General features: G+C 37.3%; 1 protein-coding gene and 1 long non-coding RNA gene across 2 annotated transcripts; one reads left to right on the plus strand and one right to left on the minus strand.

The window, feature by feature from the left end:
* LOC117327211 lies at positions 1 to 1338 on the plus strand. Its single transcript, XR_004532598.1, has 2 exons — positions 1 to 492; positions 550 to 1338. It is a non-coding gene; the product is annotated as an uncharacterized LOC117327211 (long non-coding RNA).
* A 1464-nt stretch (positions 1339 to 2802) lies between these two features.
* On the minus strand, positions 2803 to 10625 carry LOC117327210. The gene is made up of 5 exons (XM_033884077.1): positions 10506 to 10625; positions 8131 to 8250; positions 6929 to 7874; positions 3876 to 4861; positions 2803 to 3293 (listed from the first exon to the last, which is right to left on the minus strand). The coding sequence occupies exons 3-4, from the start codon at positions 7755 to 7757 to the stop codon at positions 3933 to 3935; spliced, it is 1758 nt and encodes a 585-aa protein (XP_033739968.1). The 5' UTR covers positions 7758 to 7874; positions 8131 to 8250; positions 10506 to 10625; the 3' UTR covers positions 2803 to 3293; positions 3876 to 3932.
* Between the last annotated feature and the right edge of the window lie 2278 nt (positions 10626 to 12903).

Below are 12903 nucleotides of genomic sequence, written 5' to 3' on the forward strand. Positions count from 1 at the left end.
CATGAATTTATTAAAATCACAGACCTTGGTGTACATGAATAAAAACGTAAACATAACAAAATATTTAAACATATACTAAATGCATTCTTAATTCTATATTTTTACCAGAGCAAACGTAAAAGTATCACAAACATTGACACATAGAAATCAAAGAGCATGTTGATCTACAAAATTTACCTAGTAATATCATTCTGGCAGAGGAGAAAGATCAGAGCAAAGGATGAAATATTGAGTAAGCACATGATACAAGTTTACATTGCATAGGAAAAAAAGTCTACATTAGTCTAGATATAACTTCAGATAATCTTCTTTAAATTTCTTAAATTCAATCTACAACTTGAACACTTTCAAAGGGAACTTCAAAGGTAACTTCAAAGGTCACCAACAGGTAACTTCAAAGGTAACTTCAAAGGTAATCAACAGGTAACTTCAAAAATAAATAACAGTTAACTTCAAAGGTAACCAACAGTTAATCAACAGGTAACTTCAAAGGTAACCAATAGATATCATCAAAGGTAATCGACATGTAACTTCAAAGGTAACTTCAAGGTAACCAACGGGTAACTTCAAATGTAACCAATAGATATCTTCAAAGGTAATCGACATGTAACTTCAAAGGTAGCCAACAGGTAACTTCAAAGGTCACCAACAGGTAACTTCAAAGGTAATCGGCAGGTAACTTCAAAGGTAACCAACAGGTAACTTCAAATGTAACCAACAGGTAACTTCAAATGTAACCAACAGGTAACTTCAAAGGCAACCAATAGGTAACTTCAAAGGTAATTGACATGTCACTTCAAAGGCAACCATCAGGTAACTTCAAAGGCAACCGACAGGTAAAGTCTTACACATTTACATCCATATTACTTCATATATGTTGCAGATTCTCATTAGACCTAAATGCTTTAACAGTGTTTATATATATGGACATCTGTAGGTCCAACTTTGAAATCCAAGGGTTCCATCCTTGTCCTGTTAGCAACAATAAAATATCTGTCATGTTATTATCTGATTTCTCCATCCAACAGTTTTTGCCTCCGTGGACATAATTGCACTGATGATTTTAAAACTAGATTAACATATTTTTTGTAACAGTATATATATATATAGGTAGGTAAAAGTTCATTACTTATAACAATTTCATTATATAAAACTTAACAAGAGAAATATAAATTTTGTGTAAAAGCATTTAAAGACAATTTTAAATTGGTTATTTGGGACCTACATGTAGTAATGGACATGTACGAAGAGTCGAGTATATAATATTAAAGACTGAACAAGATAATACATTGTAAATGTAAAATTGGTCTATTGATGTTTATTGACCCCCCCCCCCCCCCCCCCCCCCCCCCAAAGAAAAAAAAGGGCAATCTCAATAAACCCCTAATGTTTTATCCTTTCTATTGAATCATACATCTAATTCAAAACCATAACAGCATTTTTTTAAGGCGCAATAAGTTTCAAATTTTACCAACCATAGGCCTTGCTTTAAATTTTCCACATGCCATTTGCAGTTAAATCTCAATATCACAAAAGACATGCTAATAGTCTACAATATATATAGAAGATTGCAAACAATTAACTGAATAATCACCAAAACCAATATACTAATGCCAAAAAACTAGTTGTGATGTGTGACGTCATCAAAACCTGCACTTTGTTTTTTTCTCTCTATGACCTGATAGACAGAAAATGAACCACCGAACTGGCTCCTGCTTAAAAAAGTAAATGACCTTGAAACAAAATCCCTGAAATTTGAACTACATTTTAGTCAGAGATATGATAGTCCTTTATCATTGTCTGAAGTTTGATTAAAATCCCTCAAGGAATGAAGTAGCTAGAGAGCTGACAAACTTTGGCGTTATACATACATGTATGTAAAAGACGGACGAAGCGGAAACCTATAGTCAACCCCCCTTTTACTGTCGGGGGATTTAAAATATACCAATTAAAAAGTGTGTAACCCCAAATGAAGTTATGCATATTTAGACACAAGTGAATTTATTCACAATTAAGCCGCAGTATTTTTGTCTATATACTGTTGACACTATAAGCTTCATGAAGTTTGCAATCTCAAGATAATGAGATCCCCATTTCCTAATTAATATTCTTGATCGTAAGGAATTTCCTTAGCTTAAAACTTTCCATAGGAAAGCATAACAGAATTTAGGGAAAGTTCCTTAACTGACATTTTTTCCATAAATAATGCTTTCCTATGGAAAAATATAAAATCTCAGGGATTTCTTTCAGTAAAGTATATGCTGAAACTGGGTTCAGGCGTACAAATAAGTATTTTAAAATTCTATTTCTAGTACAGTCCACTCCTGTTAATATCACATGTGATAATGACACTTTTCTGTTAATATCATGTTTTCTTCAAACCATTATGTTTTCTCCAATATAATCTATAACAGAGGCCAAATGAGCATGTATCGCTCACCTGTTTCTAAATTTAAGCAACTTTAAAAGTTGATCTAGGTCATTTATGCAGATACTAATATAAGCTGATTATCACTTGATTCAAATATCAGAACAAGCTCTGTTTATCATAGTATTGGCCCAATATCAGGTCTTTATGCCTCTTGGTCTTCTTAAGGTTTCCATGATAAACAAGAGGTCCAGAGGGCCTGCATCACTCACCTTGATATTTCAGTAATCATGTCAAAATTCTCATTTGAGTTATCTATCCCAAATACATTGTATTTTCCTACTTTTTGAGCTGGCTATCCCTAAAATAGATTCAAACCAATTGCAAATGTGGACCAAATCCTGGCATTTCTAAAGAAGGAAGGATTTTAAATCTTTTTTGCTATATTTGATAATTTCCCCTACCCTTTTGGCCCCAAGGGAGAAATGCCCTCCCGTTTGTAAAACATTGGATTTCCTCTGCCCAATAATGCTCTATACAAAATTAAATAAAAAAATATTCAGGTTTTCAGGACTAGTAACAATTTAAACGAAATGGACGACAGACAGCGGACACTGTCCCATAGCATAAGCTGGACACCAGCCCTTTGAACAAGTTCAGCTAAAGATAGCTCTAATATTGCATTACTGTTACTCATGTTAATTAAATAAATATTTACATACATGATATAAAAATGTATTTGTTTGCATTATTGATTTGTTTTGATATAATTCAAATAAAATTCTGCTTTGTACACAACTAAATCACAGTACAATATATCCTGGGACTCCTGTGATGAATTACCTCCCTTGACATGGATTCCATGGATCATCATACAAGTAACTGCCAAATTGTACATCCTAAATCAGGTGGGAAAATTCATAACCTGTGAAAAAATTTGAAACAGATATTAGTTATGAAATAACTATTTTTTCACTAAATTAATCATACCAGTGACATATTTATAGATTGCAGATTTCCTTAACTGTAATTTTTACAGAAAAATGACATTAAAAGAAATTTGTTTTATAAACTGAATAATTGACATCAATGACATTGTAAGAAGGAGAATCAAGCTTAAAAATGCTTCTTGATTTCTAGAAAATATTCAAATTTCACAATTATGCATTTGAACGTACAACGACAAATGTGAATATGTACTGATTAATGTTGTAACAAAAGGATTATCATTTGGGATTCCAAAGACTGTGGTCTTATACTTACAGTGATAATTTGACTATACACTATACTGTTTTTCTATACAGACAACCCCCTGCCAAAAAATAAGCCCCCTAATGAAATTCTTCATTTTCAAAATCATCACATTTTTAAAGACCTTTTAAATTATCATGCAAAATGTGGCTCACATATAAATAACAGTCCTCCTAAACTTTTTTAAAAACTCAACTTACGGAAAGATACGGTAATACAAAAGAAAGCTGTAAGTTAAGAATTATCATCAACATACCTGTTATAGAAGGATTTCCAAAATGTGTCTCCACTGCCCTGCCAATGCGGTTCCAAATCATCTTTCAGTGTCAATATATTGACAAGTCTCTTTGGTAATGTTTGACTCTCCAGGAACTTGTGTAGGATGAATGCCAGCTGATCTTCGAATGGAATTCCTGCACAGACGTAGCAGTGGCTGTGGGCTATCAATGTATTCCTTAAGGTGGTCAGCGAGGTCGCCATATGTTGTACTATCTTCATCATAATCCCCCAATTTGGACCTCAAAAAGTCAATATTGTCTTTGCAAATAGTGTGGGCTGTACGTAGGATTAGCAACTGCATTGAAGAATTGACCATTGGCATAATTGGAGGTGTGGAGCTACGCAGACCCGAGACAGTACCTCCAGTATGTTGTGGTCCGCAGATATCAACATTAGCCCACAGCAGGCGTAACAGCATCGGAGGGTGCATCACTTGATCTGGGACGTTATACATTTTTGTAGCAAATACGTCTGCTCCTAGTTCTAGCAGAAGACTAACAAGTGGCCCATACTTTTTAACTGAAGCAAAAGGACCTCTCTCATATGTGGCCTCGTCCAAGCATGATACTCTTAAGCCAATGGTGGCATTGATGTCATGACCAACGTCCTTCAGCCTCCTCACAGGTCCAAACAGGTCCATGTCTACAGCTCTGGATTCCTGGATTAGGGCAGGAAATGGAGGATTTGATGCCATGTCAGTTTCAAATTTTCCTTTATTTCCTAATAATGACTTTGCCAGGATGTTTTCACATTTGTCATATTGCAGAACTTTAGCCCAGTAGAGAGGGGAATTGATTGTATACAAGGGTAAATGTTTTGGTCCAATATAGCGGATCAGTACACTTAGAAGACCAGGAGAGTTTTTGAAAGTTGCCATGGTAAGCAGGCACATGTACTTTGGAGAACGTGTCATGGAGGCTGCTTTTGTGGATTTAAGTAGATATTCCGTTGTCTTGATTGCTTCTGAAAACATTAACAACAGAAGTGAATAAATACACCGAATAAATGTGACTGTATGTATTGTTTTTACAACAGCATGACAAATCGATGTATAAAAGGACCGTCTGACCCTATTTTTTGTTTGTTTTATACTTAAAATTGAAGAAATAAATTCATGTGCATTTTATCCAATCAAGCTACAGTGTGTCCATGTAATGGAAAGTGGAGGTCAAATTCAGCATCCGCAACCAAGATAGATTCTGTAATATCACCCCTAAGGTACAGTGTACATCTCAATGTATAATCCCTATATCAACTTACGTGTCTCCAATACCTGAGGAAGCACAATTCTTCATCTTCATATTTCAACTGTACATGTACCTAAGTTCATGGGAATGTGAAATGTACATCCACTGGCAGATTTAAGGGTGTGTGTGGGGGGCACATGTCCACCTAACTGAAAATCCAGTATCCGCCCCTGATATCTATAGGTTAAAATTCAGCATGTGCAACTTTGATTCCTGGGCTTATGAAAAGAATATAGCCAAATTCATTCAGGTGCATGAAAATTGTTTGCCAATAATTAAGTATTTAGGTCCCAAACATGTCAAAAATGAAAAGGGACAAGCAATTTCACATACTACAGCAGGGTATGAAGACTGTCAGATATTCCAGGTGACAATTTTATCAAAAGATAACAAATAATCAATGTCCTAATACAGATGTTCAGTGAATGGTTTACTGTTATAAAACTTCAACCAGAACATTAACCTGGCAATTTTGACAAATAATCATTTAGAGAAAGGACTGTTAACAAACATAGCAACAATTTATTTCTTTTTTTTTTTAAATCGGCTTTCACTCTGTAACATCAACATCAGACCCAGAGACAACCCTTAATCTAATTTAAAGGTATTTAAACATTTATTATGTGTATGGTGATTACAAAACTTTCAGTGAAACCTTAATTTGAAGACCTTGACTGCAAATGTCATAGGATTTACAATATTTGTATGGAAAATAGATGTCCAGTTTTCTGGGAAAAGACACTCAAGTTATATCAAATGAATCAAAAATAATTTTTTTTGTTTGTTTTCACTCTCATAATCGAGATATTGCTTTTTTTGTTTTCTGCCAAAACATTATTTAATAATATAACTCGAGAGGCCAAATGGGCCTGTATCGCTCACTTGGCATTACTTTGAGAAATGGGTTTAAGTTGAAATATCTTTACATTTGAATAGTGATACCTTATTTATTTGGCTGGCATTCATCACAGCATATCACAACCAAAATGTCATTACAGTAAAACTTTCGAGTTTACAGATTTTGAATTTTTGAATTTTTGAATTTGACCCCTGTGACCTTGGATAAAAGCCAAGGTCATTCATTCACACAAATCAGGAAGGCTCTCATCCAAGCATGTAACATGCCCAACATAAGGCCTCTGGGCCTCTTGCTTATTGAGAACTAAAGGCATTCATTTGAACAAAATTTAGTAGCACTTCTTTCCAACATTTACTACAGGCCCAACATCAGGATCCTCTTGAATATTGAACAGATGTTCTTTTAAGATTTTTAGCAATCTGAGCAATTGATACTTTAATATATATAGCCCTAATTTACCCCTAGCAGGCTACAGGACTAATTTCAGGTCCCTGAGCCTCTTAGTTCTTCAGAAGATGATTAAAGATTTTAGTCTATTTGACCCCGGTGACCTTGAACAAAGGTCAAGGTCAAGGTTATGCATTTGAATAAACTTAGTAGCCCTTTATCTAAGCATAATACAGGCCCAATATCATGTCTCTGGACCTATTGGTTCTTAATTGAGATGAAAACATTTGAATCAAAAGATGATGATATTGGTTGGTTTATTTTGTTTAACCTCCTATTAATAGCCAGGGTCATTTACGGGTGAGCCAGGTGTTGGAGTTGGAGGGAAGCTGGAGTAACCGGAAAAAAATACCAGCCTACAGTCAGTACCATGCAACTGCCCCACGTGGGTTTCAAACTTGTGTCATTCAACACAAAATTATTGAAATTTACCAACAGATATTTATAGTGAGTTTCAAAATACACTTGACATCTTACCTAGGTGGATGCAAAAAGAAATAACCGTGTTGACAGGGAAGCAAGAATAATCCATCAAAAGTTTGAGGAAGTTTTTTTCTGCAGGGTTAAGGATTAATTCTTTAAGTAGTTTGAGGGTTTGATCCGACTCCTGTAAATCAAAGATGCAGGGCACGTCTCGATTCAAGACGCTGTCTAGGCGAGCATGCTTTTTTTTAACAAGAAACTCAGCACAGTCCATCGATCGGTTTTCAAGAGAAGCAAGCAATGCCCGAGAGTTCAAACCTTCAACAGGAGTTTTGTATTTCAACATGTGGCGCAAAGCAGACAGATCACTCATTTGTGCTGCCAATGTGGATGGGGTGATGTTTCCTCGGCCAAAATGTCGATCCATGTTACAAGCCATTTGCGGGAATTTTTTCCCCAGAATATCAATGGCATTATACTGTCTATGCAACACAGCGATATGAAATGGAGAAGCACTGTGGTATCCAGATTCAAAATGAAAGCATAAACTGCCGACTGGTGTCACCCTGTCTGACAAAATTTCCCAAAGAAGTTTGTGTTTTCCGAGAGCTGTTGCTATGTGAATAGCAGAAATACTGGCTGTGCACGAATACGGGACAAGGCACTTGAGCATGAACGACCTCACAGAACGTTCACTGGGATCAGTAAGATTCTGGTTCATGTTGACTCCAGCAGAATGTTTATGCTTTTTATACAACCGAGATATCAGTTCATGAATGTTTTCTAAGATCTGAGGGTTATTGGCTGTTGATTCTGAAGATGTTTCATCATAGTTGTGGAGAATGGACAGAACATGTGGACAGACACCCAGCAGTATTGACATGTGAAACTCCGCTAACAGGTCCTCTGTTTTCTGACTTCCCTGTCCTTGTAAAGTCTCTAGATGACGGGAACATCTACATTCCTGGGCTCTCGTTTACATTCAACTGACCCAAACATGCTGAAATTGTGAAAACAAGTAGATGTATATACATAGTACATGTTTGAATAATCAAAATCAGATGGAGTGCACAAAACTTATAATGTTCTAATGTATCTTATTCCTGATTCAGGCTATATACATACACACTGTAGTGAAGTAAATCAGGTTGAAATAATACAATTGCTGTTGCCAACATTTTGTCAACTTCAATATTCTTAAGTTGATTGTACATGTCAGTTTTATACACAGTACTCAAAGATGGAATTTGACTTACTTAATGATATTTTCTGTGACACAAGTTGGGGGTTTCGCTGTATCATTTTGATGATTTCTTTTTCTGGACTGTTCAAAAGGATCTGCAGCCAAGCTGCTCCAGCAATCAAACTATCTGTCTCTGAAAATCAAAAGAAATAAGAAAATAAAAATTATACAATATCATATCGTTCCTAGACACATTTTTTGTTTAACGATATATTTTTCTTAATTTATTCTGCTTATATTGCTGACACTATTCACCACATTGATAAAGTTTCAATGGTTATCAATACATATACTTTAATATTATATCAAGTTCAAGTGCAGTATTTAAATAAAGTACCTAAAAAGATATTCAGGACAAGTTCTATACTATGTAGTATATCAAGCAGCTACATATGTAGCTGTAAGGGATGGTCCCTGAAGACAGGTTTTATCAAGTAGAAACATAACAGATGGTCCCTCAAGACAGGTTATATTATTGTAGTTGCATATTAACGAATGATCTCTCTTGACAGACCAAATTTAATGGTCTCACTGGCAATATTGAATATCTGGACATGTTCTACACATTTCTTGTATTACTGAAGTCAGTTATAACACTCCACTCCAGTGTTTCAGGACTTGTGCAAGACTATCCCATAACTACAGTTGAGTGTAGACTAAAGGTTACACCCAAGTGCACTCGGAGTGCACTCCATTTGGACTTGGAGTGCACTCCGTTTGGACTCCAGGTAAACTTGGAGTGCACTCCAAACTTGGAGTGCACTCCAAGTGGACTCCGAGTCTACCTGGAGTCCTATAAGACACCATGCCAACCCCAGTTCTATAAGCAGACTATATATATATATATTAATACTTTGATGCTTTAAATATAATTTACATATAAATAAAAATAGATTTTTACAAATCACTTTTGTTCTGTTAATATTACTATTAACATTTGTTTAGTCTACTATTTCTTTTATTGTTAATACATGGTAATAATGCCTTCATGCTAAATTTATATTTATTAAGATCCATAAAAGACAGTTATGCAATTTATGCTATAATCAGGTTTCTATGAAAGTTAATTGCTTATCATTTCATATTTCAATAAGTAAATTGTATTTCATTTTATTAAGGAATTGAAAATTATTTCAATTAGAATATTTATTACTGTACATATATCACGACTGTAAAGGAAGTTTAGATAATATATCTATATTATGTTATTGAAAGTTTACAGTATTTAATGAATTATTTGTTTTTTTAATAAGACATTCTCTACATACATGTACTCAATTCAGGCAAGTAATTATAAAATAAACAATCATTTTAGTTTATATAGGTTATATATTTAAATGTATCATTAGAAAAATATACATTTACAACTGTACATATTTACGAGCATTATCTAGTTAAATTAATGTTCTGACATAACGTACACACAAGTATGTAGTTCTGGACTACCCATAATGAATGACAGTATCTGTTTAATTTCTATTATTATTGGTCATGCATGACTGACTCTGGCCTGACACCCCTGATAACTGTGCCAGGTGAGTTTTAGGAGCCAGCTACAGGTACTGTCCTGCGTACATCGTACTCGACAAGTTCCCTAGCCGCAGACCAGACGATTAAGAATTTCAGATCTAGACAATATAAAATAATTATGCCACTGGAGATGATATATGTAACCCGTGTTCATGTTCTATATATACACATGTGGAGTAGTTAGTAGGACGGGTATAGTACCCGTGAGTAGTAGTCGTCTTTAATTTACGTCACGTGTTATATGTGCTGTCCATGTTATTTATGTATATAAATATGTGACATGACCTCTGACATTGACGGCTCACTGACCACCACACTCCTGCATGCGACCCACGGACCCTCCCGCCAATTTCCACCCCAATTAACGCCGCCACCGCTCGTTCTAGCACTCTAGATCGGACCGTGCTCGCGAGAGCACGTTCATATATAGCTCTCTATAATTCATACATATATAGATCTAGAGTCACAGATTTCCTATACCCCTGCAACGGGAACTGGATACCGCCGGTGGGAGGCCTGGTTTTTTTCTCTCTCTGGGAAGAAATAAATCAACCAATAATAACCAAACTTGTCTTGGGTTTTGCGTTATACGACCCCGTTGACAAATGGCGCCCAACGTGGGGCTCGGGAATGATACTCATCGCTGCTTGCGAAAGCATCGCTGTAACCCCTTGAAACTCGAGGACGAGTTCTTTCCTGGAGGGGGAGTATGTAACCCTGGTAAATACTAGCCGCAATATACCGCTCGGCTAGAGAGATCTTCTCTTTAGCTCGATCGGTTGAGCGAAAGACTAATAAGCCAGAGCTAGTATTTACCAGGGTTACATATATATATAATACGTGTGAATCAGTCCTTACCGTCTCCCATGGTTCGTTCAGGCCTATCCATTTTCTTCTCTTGGAAAATGTGTACCCAGCAACGTCATTTTTGCTGTATCAATATAAATCGCAACCTGAAAATAGTTCCAGGTAAATAATGCGCGTGGAAGTTTACGAGACTCAATGTTTATATTTAGTAACATAATTTAGCCGAAAACACTAGAACATATATGAATTTCCACAAAATGGATAATATATACATTTAATAATAATATTTGTTGATGAACTATTTTAGCATAATAGGGACTATATTTTGAAAAACAAATCGAAAGTAGAATGACTAAAAATCCAAAGATAGACCTACACAGAATCTTCTATTACTACAGTATGACACGTTATGAGACTTTATTCTCTTTACCTAAATCAACATGACATTAACGTTATCAATAAGATCAAACTGAAAAACTATTTAATTATTAGAGAAACCTAGAGATTAAAACTCACAAAAGCGGATGTACAAATTTGTCTATTTCCGCACGGTGGTCCGCAGGAGTTTTCATGATCGGGCAGAAACGGGCAGGATCGAGCAGGATAGGAGTAGAATTGGACCGTTTCGGCTATACTTATGCATTTAGTTTGATTATAAACGAGCATATCCTGAAATTATTATGGCCTAATTTTAGCAAAATTATATGAATTATTAAGTAATTTTCAAATAAACTCACTGTGTGCACCGGACCAAAAGACGATTTCCAGAATCGGGCGGCTTACGGACACGATTGGACCTTTAAATCATTAGTGATGTTTAAGATATTTACTGTGAACAAGCTCATCAATACCTGCAACGTTAAAGACCCCTCTACATACCACATTTAAGTCATACCTCACATGAACCCCTCTACCTATCACAGGAAAGTCATATCCTACCTACCACAGGTAAGTCATATCCTACCTACCACAGGTAAGTCATATCCTACCTACCACAGGAAAGTCATATCCTACCTACCACAGGAAAGTCATATCCTACCTACCACAGGTAAGTCATATCCTACCTACCACAGGTAAGTCATACCTCACAGGAACCCCTCTATCTACCACAGGTATTAGTCATACCTCACAGGGGCACTCTACCTACCACTGGTAAGTCATACCTCACAGGAACCCCTCTACCTACCACAGGTAAGTCATTCCTCACAGGGACTCCTCTACCTATCACAGGTAAGTCACACCTCACAGAGACCCTTCTACCTACCACAGGTAAGTCATACCTCACAGGGACCCCTCTACCTATCACAGGTAAGTCATACCTCACAGAGACCCTTCTACCTACCACAGGTAAGTCATACCTCACAGGGACCTCTCTACCTACAACAGGTAAGTCCTGCCTCACAGGAACCCCTCTACCTACCACAGGTAAGTCATACCTCACAGAGACTCATCTACCTACCACAGGTAAGTCATACCTTACAGAGACTCATCTACCTAACACAGGTAAGTCATACCTCACAGGGACCTCTCTACCTACCACAGGTAAGTCATACCTCACAGGGACACTCTACCTACCACAGGTAAGTCATACCTCACAGGGACCCCTCTACCTACCACAGGTAAGTCATACCTCACAGGGACCCCTCTACCTACCACAGGTAAGTCATACCTCACAGGAACCCCTCTACCTACCACAGGTAAGTCATACCTCACAGGGACCCCTCTACCTACCACAGGTAAGTCATACCTCACAAGGACCCCTCTACCTACCACAGGTAAGTCATACCTCACAGGGACACTCTACCTACCACAGGTAAGTCATATCTCACAGGAACCCCCTCTACCTACCACAGGTAAGTCATACCTCACAGGAACCCCTCTACCTACCACAGGTAAGTCATACCTCACAGGGACACTCTACCTACCACAGGTAAGTCATACCTCACAGGGACCCCTCTACCTACCACAGGTAAGTCATACCTCACAAGGACACCTCTACCTACCACAGGTAAGTCATACCTCACAGAGATCCCTCTACCTACCACAGCTAAGTCATACCTCACAGGAACCCCTCTACCTACCACAGCTAAGTCATACCTCACAGGAACCCCCTCTACCTACCACAGGTAAGTCATACCTCACAGGGACCCCTCTACCTACCACAGGTAAGTCGTACCTCACAGGAACCCCTCTACCTACCACAGGTAAGTCATACCTCACAGGGACCCCTCTACCTACCACAGGTAAGTCATACCTCACAGGAACCCCTCTACCTACCACAGGTAAGTCATACCTCACAGGAACCCCTCTACCTACCACAGGTAAGTCATACCTCACAGGAACCCCTCTACCTACCACAGGTAAGTCCTACCTCACAGGAACCCCTCTACCTACCACAGGTAAGTCATACCTCACAGGGACCCCTCTACCTACCACAGGTAAGTCATAC

This window comes from Pecten maximus, chromosome 5, assembly GCF_902652985.1.
Source record: "Pecten maximus chromosome 5, xPecMax1.1, whole genome shotgun sequence".
NCBI lineage: Eukaryota > Metazoa > Mollusca > Bivalvia > Pectinida > Pectinidae > Pecten > Pecten maximus.